The following is a 14173-nucleotide window of genomic DNA, read 5'->3' on the forward strand; positions in this document are numbered from 1 at the left end:
TGGAAAACGTGGTAAAATTCGAGAGGGCGTTCCTTGCGGGGTTGTTAGGTATGGGTCAGCAAATGGGGATGACTGGTGGGGACAAGGCTCCGGGGTTGGGCTTCGGCCTCAGCGACTCCAAGAGAGCGCTGTGCCCACCTACTGTCTCATTGCCCACATTTCGAAGTGGCTTGGGGCTGCCTTGTTAGGGGGACAAACCATGTCGATATTCAGACTAAAGTTATAATAATGTAATATACATATATATATAGTAAGAAACTGAATGAGTCAGGTGACAAAATGAAACAAAAGGAGACAGAATAAGGGCCGGCATCTGGGTCAGAATGCATGGTCATGACAGGGGTATAGTTAGATGTTCAAGGGATAGATGGAGAAAATGATGAAGTTGTCCCCATGCTTGATGTAGATTGTTGTCGATGTAATCTACCGTTCCATGGCCATTGCAGATAGTGGCTTCCAGCGTAATCCTCCCTATTACTAATTCTATGACTTCTTCCAGGTCTCGTACCAATGGCCTTGTCTCGTGCAACTTGAATAAAGTTCCCATCCTGTGCGGATTTTCTCGAAGCGCGATCTCAGCTTGAATTAGCGATGTGCATTCTTGAGTAGTTCTCCAAGTCTTGTCCAAGTCTCGTTCCAATTGTGTTAGATGTTTGTTGAGTAAGACGCTTATGAATTTGATGCCCTTGGGGTAACCTTGGTCATAGTCCATGTGCATCTTTTCTTTGAGTAATTTGGCGAATGCTGGGGATGCCATGGTTCCAACGCGGGGTACATAAGAAGATCGGGTAGGTCCCCAGGTGGGTTCTGGTGAATTATGGGGTACCGATGCCACTTGGTTGATGGGGGGGTCCGTCCAGTTATATGCATACTCTGCAATACTACTTTTGGGATACTGTAATTCCGCATCCTGTAAATCTTCTGAATCCATATCTACAGCGGCTATCTGGGTTATCTTAACTTCCTCTGTCTTTGTCTTCACGTGCTTACTATCGGATTGTTGGTGGGACTCTTCCAGAATTCCCCCCGTCCTTTCCAATAATACCCTGTCTGCTGTTTGTCGCTGGTTAAGGTTATTCCTCACCCTTTCAATCAGGTATTCAAGCTCGGAGTCCGACCCGTGGCTATCAGCACTAGTGGAGATTTCATCTGTTTCCGGGATTGTCACCTTTCCCAAGGTTGTGATTGCTCCTGCTGCTATGACGTGATTCGGAATCCAACCTTCCATCTGACCTCGCTTGACTAGGGAGACTGGCGATTTGGCGGTCTGGACAGTAGACATATTCAGATATAAGCTAGTTCAGATTATTCTGAGGGGGTGGGACTCTAGCTAAGTTGTCTTCGTCCTCCTCTGATTTTTATATATTTTTGCTTCTGTATACTCCATCCTCCATTGGTACTCTGGGGTTCTGAGCTTTCCCTTCGTGGATTGTGTCTTGTCCCCCCATCTTTCCAATGACCGCGAGGCAGTCCATCCGCAGCCTCATCTCTCCGTTCCACTTCCCTGTTCCTTTCTGCTTGACCTTTCTGATATCTGCTCTGCTTTGGTCTTCAATATCATAGCTCAACATCTCAATTCTCCTGACTGTTCCCTTAGACCAAATCCTCCTTCGGCTTTTTCCTTTGGGCGCACACTCCGATCTTAGATCGCCACTGTTACTGGGGTTTTCCGATTTTCCCATGACTCCTCCCCCTGCTGACTTCCTGGCTTGTCTCACTGGCAAGTCATCTTCGGGTTTTCCATTTATTTGGGATCTTGCGCCCTCTTTGATCGATTCCTTGTGTCTTACTCGTGTATCCCCTGATTACTACTCAATTGTTTCTGGGCCGATGAGACACTACTTGTCTCTACCTTATCCCTGGTTTTGTTTACTTTAACGCTAGAGTACATTGGGATCTGCACACAGAGTCCAGGAATTTATCGATCAGCTGTGTTCAAAGTCTCGGCTATCAGCATTTGCCATTCTGGGACAGCCATTTTCGGATCCATACCTTTTCCTGCCCCCGGAAAGGCAATAAAGGGGATGTTACTCCTCTTCCTCCTTCCGTTGGGTTAGTAGGGGTGAGAAAGGTTGCGGGATACGTAGAATTGCCTGCCCATTGGCTTCCTCCCTTGGTTCTTGAGTAGATACCGGTCCCCCAACGATTCCTGAGAGCTTGATTTCTCTCGATACTCCATATTCCTATGAACCGCCTCTGGTTCTTCTCCATCAGACGTTAATGGGCTCTCCGGTTCCCTTTCCTTGTCCTTATTGGGTGTAAATCCGTAGCGCCAGCCTGCTAAAGCTAGGATCAGGCTCAGGATTACTGCGATCGCCGTGTATAGAGTAGTCTTCATGCTTTGTGGACTAGTCTTGTTCGCTTTCAGGGGGTCTTTCTGATGCTGTGGAATTATCCTAAGTTATTTTATACCTTTCCTCCGAGTCAAAATACAATATTTATTATTACACCCATATATTTCTGGTGTGTATCTGACACGCTTCCCTCCAGTCCTGTCCGTTGGCTATGTAGTCGTCTATGTGGATCATAGCAAGTCCTTCGGATAGACCATGTACTGCCATCACATCCCGTACTACATACCGATATGTAAAAGCTGGGCATTCCACTACTGGCGGTCTGCCGGTTACTTGTTGTACCTGTTCGGGTGTTGGCAGGTCATTAACGATCGTTTCAGCCACTTCTTCAAGGGGGAACTCTTCACCCTGTCTGCTCCTCCGCTGATGTGATCGCCAGTTCTTCCAGCCTCTCCTTGCCCATGTGCAACAGCCGACCACACGCTTCCAGATTCTCGAAGTCCATCCCTTCTTCATTTTATTTTTCCTTTTTATAACTTGTTAGCTTTTTATGGTTATACTAAGCTTTTTCCCTGATAATTTACCATGTGCACTTTGACTTTTGTTCCACCACTGCGGGCGCTCTGTATTATATGTGCCTTGGTTGATCCCTGAATCCATTAATGTGGGTTAATTAACTGAAGAAACTTCGCTGGAGAAGCTTTCTTTCCTTTCCAAGATGTGAAACCAGTTAAGGTGCATGGGCGCAGGAAAATAGAGGCATCCTCTCGGTGATTCAGGACTTTTATACCTCATATATGACCCGGGCTGATGTTTCCATTCATGGTCCCTATAGTCCCATCATGGATCGTACCTCGCTGCTTCCCTTGCCTGTTCACTTAACAAGTCATTTCAGCAAATCCTTTCCCTCTTTTATCAATTGTTTTCTGATGGTCCATCTATCCCACACTGCATCCCAATATAATATTTCCTTATTTAACCGTGCCTGGCTTTCCTTGTAAGGTATTTCAAATGTTATTTCCACGAAATCGTCCCCATCAGGTTCGTAGATTCATCACCTTCTCCAGACTTTCTGGATTTTCGTCAGATAATCCTCCCGAGTCATCGTCTCCTGAGTCATCCCCATTCTTGCTCTCTTCTGATGGGGTCCCATCAGCCTCCTCCTCTCCTAACCACTGTTTCCTTTCCAAATTATGCCATTTCTCAATTGTTTTCCATTTTCCCTCTTGTTCAGGCTTCCGTTTGTGTATGATAGGCTCATTGTTCTCGCGAAAATAAAACATTTTTACCCGTTGCACTGCTATGGGCTTGGACAATACTGTTCCATCCAACTCCGCTAAGACATATGCCCCAGATGGTCAGTTTTCTACCACATAATATGGCCCGAACCATCTCAGCGCTCCTTTATTTCCTTGTTGATTATCTAGGAAATTCTTATATACTAATACCATAGTACCGGGTTTGATTGGATCTTTATATTGTGGTTTTCCATATTTGTCCCAAAATGCTTGCGCATTTTTCTGCCGTTGGGCTTCTAGATCCTTTGATGCCTGGTCTATATTGTCATCCCTTTCCTTCAATTGGGCCATTCTTAGTGCTAGTAGATCCGTTGTAGATTCTACTTTATGCCAGTCCAATGTATGCCATGTTCTTTTGGAGATGTCAAAGGGGAATAGAGGTGCTTGTTGTTAGAACTTGCGGATTCGGACAACTCCGGAGTGGAATCGGAGACTTAGCATGGAAGGACCTTGGCCTCAGCGACTCAGGTGGAGTGCTGTGCCATTGCTGGTTGTCCTGGGGGTCCCTAATTTCGGATCTAGCAGAGGGGAAGTCTCTTGGGGGAATTCAAGTCGATTTCGGACTGAGGTTACAAGTTACTAGGTACATTGTATATAAGGAGGGGTCCAGAATCAAAAGGAACAAGGGTAGGACAAAAGGAGACAAAGGGAGATGGAAAGAGGAACAACACCGAGGGTCAAGTGTTTGACTCAATGGTGTTTCCCAAAGGAGGAATGAAGGGCCAAGGCCCAAGGAGGAAGGGAGGATGGGAGTCGGGAATGGCTAGCTGACTGAATAGAAGGAAGCAGCAGCCCAAATAGGAATGAGGGAGAATAGCGGAATTGAAATGGACAATGCAATAGTTGCAAGGTCCGGAGTAAGTCCGGAAAGTCCGAACTCGGAAGTTAAACTCCGGAATATTGGCAAACGTAATTAAATGGAATGAGCTAACCAATACAATGGGTATAAGCAGAGGTGGGGTCAAAGTCCGAGGTCGGAGCTAAGACCGGAGGTTCTGGAGACAGAGACGCAAACGGGATTCCAGAGTGGAGGTCCGGAGTCGGGAGCATAGGTGTTGCATACTCGTCTGGAAGGTGTTGAGGTTGGGGTCGGACCCAGAATGTTCTGGAGTCGGACCGAAGGTGGTGTTGGAGCCGGAGGTGGGATATCCTCTTGGGAGTCAGCAAGGAGAAGGTGACGGAAGGGAAGTAGGGCTCCGGAAGTCAGGTTCGGAGTTCCGGGAGCCCGGAGCGGAGGTCGGGATTGTATGGATATGACACTTGTCCATATAGTAAATAATATGGTGAAAATCCTGTAGCTTTACACGTCCTTACTCTATCTGCCCACATAGCATAATAAAACCATTCAGACCATTTGTTTCTGTTTCCCTTGCAATTCTTCCAAATTGCGTCTAGCCAATACCTATGTCCTACCTCTAGCATTCCATTTTCCCTTGGGTTCTCCACGGAAGTGTGAATTACTGGAACATTATATTTCTTTACTAATGTTTGAACTGCATCCTTGAATTCCGATCCATTGTCTGTAGTTATTTGTGGAATACAGCCGAATCGGCACATTATGTCCTCGAAAATAAACCTTGCTATTCCGATTGAGCTTTTGTCATACAGCATTCGCACTTCAAGCCAACCCGACAAGTCGTCTCTGGCATCCACTATATAATTATACTTCCGGCTCTTTGGCATATGGACCATGTCCAATGCAAATTTCTTCAAAATTGTTTTTACATACGTCGGCCTTATTGGGATTTTGGGCCTGTAATTAGATCTAACCTGGCATTCATGGCATGTTTGACAATACCATTCCACAAATGTAAACATTCGTGGCCACCAGACTTTATCCGCTAAATTCTTATAGGTCGGGAGCTTTCCCCGATGTCCGGTCTCGTCATGCACTTGGTTGCATAGATCCCAGCGTTTGTCTAAGTCTTCTATTACCAAAAGTGGTGGTTGTACACTGTTTCTTTGCCAGAGTCTTGAATCTCCATAGTAGAATTTCTTGACCCACATCAGGACTCTCCTGCACTCCGTAGCTCCCTTTGGTAATTCCATAGTTGTCAGGTATTTCTTGATTGGATCAAAAAAATCTGCCTCTTTCTTTAAATCCACAGGCTGTTCCCTTAGTGATTTGGGTTGTTTTTCCAGTTTAATTTGACCTTCCATGTATCCTACCCATCCTAGCCAGTTAAGAGGTTCCACACCAGTATTGGAAATAACTGTAGGGTTTTTCCATCGTACTTCCACCGGTAGACATTCCTCTTCTCTGTCACGACCGACAAATCCCGGGGCTCCGTCAGCGGCGAACCAATGCCGATAGGCGAATCTGCCGACCCGAAACCCATCCTAACCAGCCCCCAACCCCAGTTCTGGCCCCCTGCCTTACTGCCTGAGACTTGGCCAAGAATCAGAACCTAGACCCTGCCGGTATTCCGACCTTACCTCCAGTTCCTGAGCCCTTGGCGCTCCCAGCATTCAGTCATGCCTGCCTTGTCTCCATCTGAACCACACTCATTGCTTCCCACTATGTGGTCACAGCCATGCCCCGCTTCCGTCCACTCCGCACCCTCTGCCCATCTCTGCACCTTCTGGCCACTTCTGGTTGCCCTTGACACCTCTGGTCAGGTCAACACTCCCACTCCCCTCTGTACCTCTGTTGGCCTTCATGCTGCCTTTGTGTGACAGTGCTGGCAGATCAACTTCTGTTCACGGACTTGTGTCGGCACCGCACCGACCCCGCTTATTTGCGGACTTGTATCGGCGCCGTGCGCTGACCTCCGCTTTTCCTCTGGCCATTTGTCACTTGGCAGCTTATCATTCATTCCTTGCCGAGTGCCATTTATTGTTTGCTTCCCTGCCAATATCAGCATTTGATCCCCTCTTTATTGGCACTAGGTTATTGATCTCATTCAGTTATTCATCAATAACCCTTGCCACTTATTGTTTAGTGATCTGTTCCTCCTTTCCAGTTCCCGGGCTCTTGTCCTTATTTAGTTTGACAATCCCCGCTTATCTCCGTGCCGGACTGACCGGCCTTTCTATATTCCCTCTTGCCTATTTATATACCTTGTAAATACTTTTGGGGACCTCAGTCTGAAATCAACTAGAGTACCCCCCCTGTCTGGTCTGAGTCTCTCCTTCTGCAAAGGGGGCTTCCCCCCTCTGAGTCCGTGCTCGCGGAGTCTGCGCTCCTCCTACAGGTCCACTCTGCCCACAAGTCTTGTTTGAAGTCCGCTGTAAGTGTCAGTTTGTAAATACGGGATCTCCCCCAAACATCAAGCTCAGGGCACAGCGCTCCACCTGAGTCGCTGAGGCCGTGATCCCACTCTGCTAACCTTGAACAGCGCTTCCGGATGCGCCGCATATTTCCGCCCGCATATCCGTGCGCACGCTCCAACAGACCTCTGCCACAATCTCCGACACCGACAATATCCCAGTCTCCGACAATAATCCGATCTCTGACATTCTCCTGAGTCCATCTTTGCAATATGTTGTATTATCCATTTCTGTTCATTCTCCCAATCTAATTCTTCCTCATCACTTGAATATTCCGGTTCCGAGTCCGCCTCATATTCCTCTTCTGAGTTTTCTAAATCCATGGCATAGTCTTCTTCCTCTGAAAATTCCCCATCCTCTTCTCCCGAAGCTAAATCCTGTTCTTCGTAGTAATACCATCCTGCATTAATATTCCTAGCATATTGAAATGCGTCATCTTGATCCATTTCCCCATCAGACTCCTCGGAATCCTCTTCTGAAGGTCTTCTTTGTGACAGTCCATCCGGACCTTTGTGCTGGGTTGCCGGAACATGTTCCATTTCAAAATTAAACAAGTGTAGATAGGATACCCATCTTGTCATGGGCGCATTTGGCAGGTCCGGGTTATTTACCATCTGGATTACTGACCTTGCATCCACCTTGATCTGAAAATGGTATCCCCACAGGTATCGCCTGTTTCTCAAAGGAGGAATGAAGGGCCAAGGCCCAAGGAGGAAGGAAGGAGGTTGGGAGTGGGGAATGGCTAGCTGACTGAATAGAAAGGAAGCAGCAGCCCAAATAGGAATGAGGGAGAATAGCGGAATTGAATAGGACAATGCAATAGTTGCAAGGTCCGACATAAGTCCGGAAAGTCTGAACTCGGAAGTTAAACTCCGGAATATTGGCAAACATAATTAAATGGAATGAGCTAACCAATACAATGGGTATAAGCGGAGGTGGGGTCAAAGTCCGAGGTCGGAGCTAAGACCGGAGGATCCGGAGACAGAGACGTGAATGGGATTCCGGAGCGGAGGTCCGGAGTTGGGAGCATAGGTTTTGTGTACTCGTCTGGAAGGTGTCGAGGTTGGGGTCGGACCCGGAATGTTCCGGAGTCGGACCAAAGGTGGTGTCCGAGCCGGAGGTGGGATAACCTCTTGGGAGTCAGCAAGGAGAAGGTGACGGAAGGGAAGTAGGGCTCCAGAAGTCAGGTTCGGAGTTCCAGGAGCCCGGAGCGGAGGTCGGGATTGTACGGATATGACAATGTCGCTATTCCCGTTATTGGATATCTCATTAATGCATGATCCTTTTATTATGAAAATTTGGGTGGATTAAGATTAGATCCCTTCCTTTCTAATGGGCTATCAAGCTCGTCTCGGTCGTTACTGGTTAGTCTTCGCGCTTGCTTTTTAAACGTTGTCCTCATTTTGCAGGAGTTTTAGTCATATCTCTGTCGTTTATGGGTAGTTTTCCCTGTAATTACTTTCATTGGGTCCGTTTGGGAGACATCTACATTTCCTATTATAAACACGACTTTGAATTTTGCATTAGTTCCTGAGGAATCCTTATTCCGTGGTACTTCCATCCTTGGCTACATGTGCAGATGTGGGAAAGTAGTTTCCATGGAGGTTCTCCAATTGTTTTTATAGTCAAATCTTGATCGATTGTCCTAATTCTTTGTTTAATATTTGCTATAAATTCCCCCAAGAATTCCGTCTTGTTGATGCTAAGCTTGAAGTATTTTTGCTAATTTTCTTTCTTTCAATTTATCACGTATAGTCATAATAATTTGTAAAAATTCGTAAAAATTCATTAAAATTCAGGTCCTTCTATTTTCTCATATCTGTTTGTTGTATGGGGTTTTGTGATTTATCTGGCATATTTCCATAATGGGTTTCCATAGTGTGACCATTATTTCTCCTACAGCAGAGATGACATGGCTTCCCCCATGTGACCCTGACCACCTGTATATAATAGCACCTGGGGTGGGAACAGAAGAAGTAGCCTTCTTCTCAATTTCCCACTTCAGACTAAGTGGTCAACACTCACCCCATGACAGGATTGCTGCTATGCACAGCCAATACTTGTCCCACTGAGTCCCTTGTGCCAGGACTTTGCCACTTTCGGAGCTGTCCCTGACAGTCCTCCACCAATTTCCACCATCACACTACACTCATCCATCTCTTCCTACCCATAGCATCCTTTCCCGACCTCTCCATTCGATTCCCTGGGTTCATAGGTTTCTCCTGATACTAAATTTGTCCCAAATGATTGAGATTTGACCAAGTGGCAGGCATGAGAATCGTAAAATTGGCCCATGCACAGGGTTAGACATTCTGGAAAGTGTTCACAAGAGTCCCTGTGTCAATTGGATCTTCATATGCATCCTTTGTGATTTTTCTGAATTTTTCTGAGCACTCTGGAGTGCATTTTGGTTGTTTGTTTACTTTGGTACAGCTTGTGATTTCCATTTTGGGCCAAAAACCAGTTTCGCAATCTCCCGAAGTATGGATCTTGGCTCTGCCACATGGGACTTTTGACACCACCACCCTCACATGCCTTTCAACATTGTGCAGAACCTCACGGTAAGATGAGAAATCACCACCACCATTGTTCCACAATGGCTGGGTCAATCTGGATGAAATTTGGGGAATCCATAGTTATGTTTTTGAGCCCTTGATCGTCTTTTGGTGGCCAGTAGTGCCAAGCATAGTTTTTGGGCTGGACCAATTCAGTACCAGCATGTTATGTGCAATTGTACTCCGTAATAAAATGAAATAAAATGTTCTTATGCACCATTGGCATTGGTAGGTGATCATCACATATGGGAAATCCTTAAGGAATGCAAAACCGCAAAACTACTGGTGGTGTAAGGTCTGTTAGGTGCAGGACTGGCAATGATGCCAACAACGGATTTCGGGCTCACCAAATATGCCACCTATGGCAATAAATGGGATGTAGAGCTGCACCCAAGGAATAGAGGATGGGTCTGTAGTGTAAGGTACAGTTATCCTGGTGTTGAGGACATCAATCAATGCACCTTACCTACAACGACGTTCACGGTTGTGAAACGGCCTCACCCGGCTTTGGGATTGAATTGGTTCTCACGGGGATAAAGGTTAATATTTAGTGCAGTCATTGGCACTCATCACTGCAGTGCTCCCTTGATTCTTACTCCTAGGCTGGGGACAGACTCCAATTAAGTACTTGAGGAAATTAACCGCGCTCGCCCCACTGATGTTGAATCAAAGTGCATCACTGTCTCGCTGTCTCGCTGGCCCCCTCCGCAACTGGCAGTACAATATACCTGTAGTTCAAATCGGACACGTACACAAAGGGACCGCGTAGTAGAGGCGCAGAATTAGGAGATCGAACAACTACGGCTAGAAAAGAAAAGGGGGAGAAAAAAAAAACGCAATTATGATCGAATTCCCAATGAGAATCGACCGGGCCCTTCCCCCCCACAGAGTTTTGCTTGCCTTCGGTCACTTTGCCCTCTCTCCTTCTCTAATCTTCTCCATATCATCCCTCACAATGGCCGCAACGTCGTTCATCACAGGGAAAGGCACAGTCTTATCTATAGGTTTCCAATCAACTGGAAGACGATTATGCTGCCAGAATGCCCTTGCCCATTCAAGCGATATCTTCCTCTGCAATTTTTTGTAGATGATTGGATATAAGAAGGGGGGGAAACAAAGAAAATGGTGACGAACCTCCTTGGGAACATCGCTCCCCCTCCCCAACGCAGGGATGACCAACCCAACCTCTCCCGTTGCCAAAATATGTCTAGGTTTACTAAGCTTATAGTTCAACTTGTTCTCTTGATTAACACGGTGACGAGCGAAATCCTCATGGGAGAGTCCCTCAGGGGAGGAAGCTTGAGATATAAGAGCATCGATGAGCTGAGCGTTTGGTTCCCAATTGTTGCCTGGCCAGTCCTCACGGCCTGTATGTATGTATGTGTGTGAATATGGCGGGGTGAAAGAGTCAATCAGTTATGTAAGTCATAACGACGAGTTACTTACTCAAACTGGCATCATGTTCGATCAAATACGATTTGTGAATCCTAAGTTGCTTCAAATCGAACCAGAATGGATTCCAAGCTTGAGTCAAACCAGTGAACCATCCGGATAAAGATAACAAGCCGGCCATGAAGAAGCTGAAATTGTAGATTTTTCGAATGGCGAGAGTTGCGCCGAGCCAGGTGATGTGACGACCATCTCGGTTGCTGATCGTTGTTCAGTCGTCATCGTCGTCGTCGTCGTCGTCGTCGTCGTCGTTGCGTATGGGGAAAAGTGTGTGTGGTGCGGGATGTCGTGTTAGACGATCCAACAACAACCAATTGAAGGGGGAGACATCACACTCACAGATAACCCTGTTGACCCACCCGAACGAAGCACGAGCAAACAAGCGAGCAAACAAACAAACAAACAAAGGAGAGGTGAAAATTTTGAACAAAAGATCAGTTATTATCATCCACCATGCGTGGTCATCAAAAAAAGAACGCCGACGACGACGACGACGAACGAAACGACCGGATTGAATAAAAGGTAAAAACACGTACGTGGTTAGCAAGCGCGTTCAAGAAAGGACAAGGACTCCTAAGGTCGTCTGGACCAGGATCACGATATTCGTGATTGTAAGGGTCTTTACCCCAGAAGGCATTGTAGATGCTAGAACCGCCCATCGACGTTGTGGTGAGGCAGTGGGGTTTGTTTTTGAGTTTGAGGTTCAACACAAGTGGCAAAGGCAGGGACGCTCAGGCTGGTGGTAATATTGACAGAGGCGGTCCTCTTGATAACTTGAATGGAACAGATATAGTATATGGGTGCTTACTTCATAATGATCTCATTGGTTCGAATTAATTTGCAATGTATATATATGCACGCAAGCGCACATCACTAATTTGCTGGCCGGTGGAACGTTGTACGGGGATTTTCGGGGTGTTTGTTGTATTGTCCGTGCAGGACTCGCTACTCCGGTTGGCACTATATTAGCGCAAGTGCATAGGGGGCTGACCGCTGTTCTATTATTAGTATTATTACGACAAAATACAAGCCTATGCGGTAACTTCGGAGAGCAAATGGCAAGTCCAGGGGTTTTCAATTTCGTAAATCGGTCATATGTATAATCAAACAGCATTTGCGGACGTGGCTTACCGTGGGATCGCATAAAGAACAATGGGCGGGCCATCAAAAAAAAATATTGGTGTGGAAATGAACGCCGACCGGGCCGGGGGAAGAACGAACGATAGACAAGTGCTATAGGGTTGCGCAGTAGATGTTCGCGGGTGGCTTGATGCCTGTGAATAACCCGCGTGTGCACACAAGTAGTACTTGGATCAAGTTGAATTTCATGAAATGTTCAACTGCGGTTCGACGCCACCCAATCACTTGCTTTTTTTGCGAAGGGGACGCACACTGCCGACGTTGAAATTGAATTACATACCTTTTGAAGCTTACATAATCATTCCATACTGTATGTAAAACGTGACTAAAAGGCTCTCCGCGCTTCGGGCCTTCAACCCGCGGAGAAGCAAAAACACAACATGAACCAAGGAGCCATGCATAGCAGTTGACTCAGAAATGATGGGCAATATGGTACGGGTACAATGGTCCTGCCAGTACCCCTCTGGTTGCTTCCTATACCTCACCACCCCGAGAAAACTCTCGATTCCAACAACTCGATCAGTCCGTGTCTCGACCAACTTGATGGAACTTGTACCTCTAGGCACCGTCATCTCCGCCTCCTGTCACCATTCCTAGGTTTGAATAACTACCATAGCTCTGAAATTAAAAGGTCGATTGGAAGGATTCCCGACATGACGCGCGGGAGGGGAACGTCCTCTCAACTGCCATTTATATTTATAGCTAGGGCATCGTCGTCGTCGCGCGTGCGCGTGCGCGTCACCACCCCCCGAGGGGACCGGTTAGCTAGTACGTAAATTCCTCCCTGCCGATCCCGCCGTTCTTACTGCTTCTTAGCTCCCCCCCTGGAAAGGGAACTAGGAAGTCGATGGTGTCCGACTTACATCTCATTCAATGGCTTATAAACTCAATCCGTATTACATCTCCTGGCTATGTGTAAACGTGGAAGCAACAAAGAGCAGCGCTTACAATTCGATTCTGTTCACTTCCCTTCCCCAAAGGTTAACTCGCGAGATCGACGAGCTGAATTGCACAACAACTTACGCACATCCACTTCTTACCGTAGCCCTATCACACTACTTGATACATGTTTTTGCTTTCGCCGATCTTGCTTGCTTGTCGAGTCCCTTTAATTTCTCCCCGCTCCCATTGGAGACCGGCCTACCTACTATTGGGTTACCAGATGTTAGCCGACTTAAACAACCTGGTGGCCCTGATACCATATGGCACCGGATGTCATGATGACGCGATGCTATATTCCGCCCCCACTTCACTTCGGTGCCGTATATACTATGCATAAGCGAAATGACTTTCCGCTTACGTTAAGTAATACGATACGGGCCTTTTGCTATGTCGGCTTTGATATTTGATAATCACAATCATATCCCCCCCGGATTCCTGGATCAATATTCAACTCATAGCACGTCCATGTGGCCCTACATGCATGCATACATACACAGAGCAGTCAGAATCATGTCTTCAACAACCGGCCCCTTTGCAGTCGAAATTCGTGCTATGTACACACTCGCAACTCATGGACGGGCGCGTGAGGGAGAGGTATGTATGTGAGGGAGAAGATAATACTTAAGGTTTTATCAATATCATGATCATTCGATCACAGAAGGTGTTTTATACAGAAACGGAAACACGGTACTGGCCACAACAGAGGAAAAAATGAAAACAACAACGATAACATGCAGGAACCGAACAAAAATAAAAGGGAAACGTTTTATCGAGCTTCCTCGGGCAGTGGAGGCCCGAGCGGGAAAGACGACTTTCGGCAACAGTGACATGTGATGGTGATCATATACAAGTGGGAAGCAGTAAATGAAAGACATACAACTCTGACAAAGACATGTGGGAGAGGCGGAAAAACATTTGTGAACGATATAGGTGAAGAAAGACGAGAGAATACAGGAAAAATGTACATCGCCTAGAGCGAGACCGCGGAAGGGAACCGAGACGTTAGTAAAGAAGTAGTGGAGTGCAAAAAAAACCCTACTCCTGAATTTAGAATAGCCCCCCCTTGGAACAGGGAAAGGTAATGAGACAGGGAAGAACGGTCATTGAAAGACCCCGAGACTCTTCAGGCATAAGCCAGCCCAGCCCAGGTGAGGATACCCCCAGCAACAGCACCAGCTAGAACACCCGCCGCAGAAGGGATCACAATTTCGATTCGCGCACGTTT

General features: G+C 46.7%; 3 protein-coding genes across 3 annotated transcripts; all 3 read right to left on the reverse strand.

The window, feature by feature from the left end:
- Window positions 1-331: 331 nt before the first annotated feature.
- EI90DRAFT_3126466 (uncharacterized protein) lies at window positions 332-1282 on the reverse strand (the record flags this gene model as incomplete). Its single annotated transcript, XM_039063920.1, has 1 exon — window positions 332-1282. The coding sequence occupies one exon, from the start codon at window positions 1280-1282 to the stop codon at window positions 332-334; it is 951 nt and encodes a 316-aa protein (XP_038913815.1).
- A 9041-nt stretch (window positions 1283-10323) lies between these two features.
- On the reverse strand, window positions 10324-10990 carry EI90DRAFT_3017886 (uncharacterized protein; the record flags this gene model as incomplete). Its single annotated transcript, XM_039057156.1, has 3 exons — window positions 10324-10488; window positions 10552-10784; window positions 10864-10990. 3 exons carry the CDS (start codon window positions 10988-10990, stop codon window positions 10324-10326), a joined length of 525 nt encoding a protein of 174 aa, XP_038913816.1.
- Window positions 10991-11028: 38 nt separating this feature from the next.
- EI90DRAFT_3066084 (uncharacterized protein) lies at window positions 11029-11541 on the reverse strand. The gene has a single exon (XM_039060931.1). It carries the CDS (start codon window positions 11523-11525, stop codon window positions 11331-11333), a length of 195 nt encoding a protein of 64 aa, XP_038913817.1. The 5' UTR covers window positions 11526-11541; the 3' UTR covers window positions 11029-11330.
- Between the last annotated feature and the right edge of the window lie 2632 nt (window positions 11542-14173).

The sequence above is a fragment of the Cantharellus anzutake genome, assembly GCF_015039405.1.
Source record: "Cantharellus anzutake strain C23 chromosome Unknown EI90scaffold_38, whole genome shotgun sequence".
NCBI classification, from domain to species: domain Eukaryota; kingdom Fungi; phylum Basidiomycota; class Agaricomycetes; order Cantharellales; family Hydnaceae; genus Cantharellus; species Cantharellus anzutake.

What these genes read in the sequence shown, in the direction of transcription:
- EI90DRAFT_3066084 (XM_039060931.1), bottom strand. Translation starts at nt 11,525, where the DNA reads ATGGGCGGTTCTAGCATCTACAATGCCTTCTGGGGTAAAGACCCTTAC.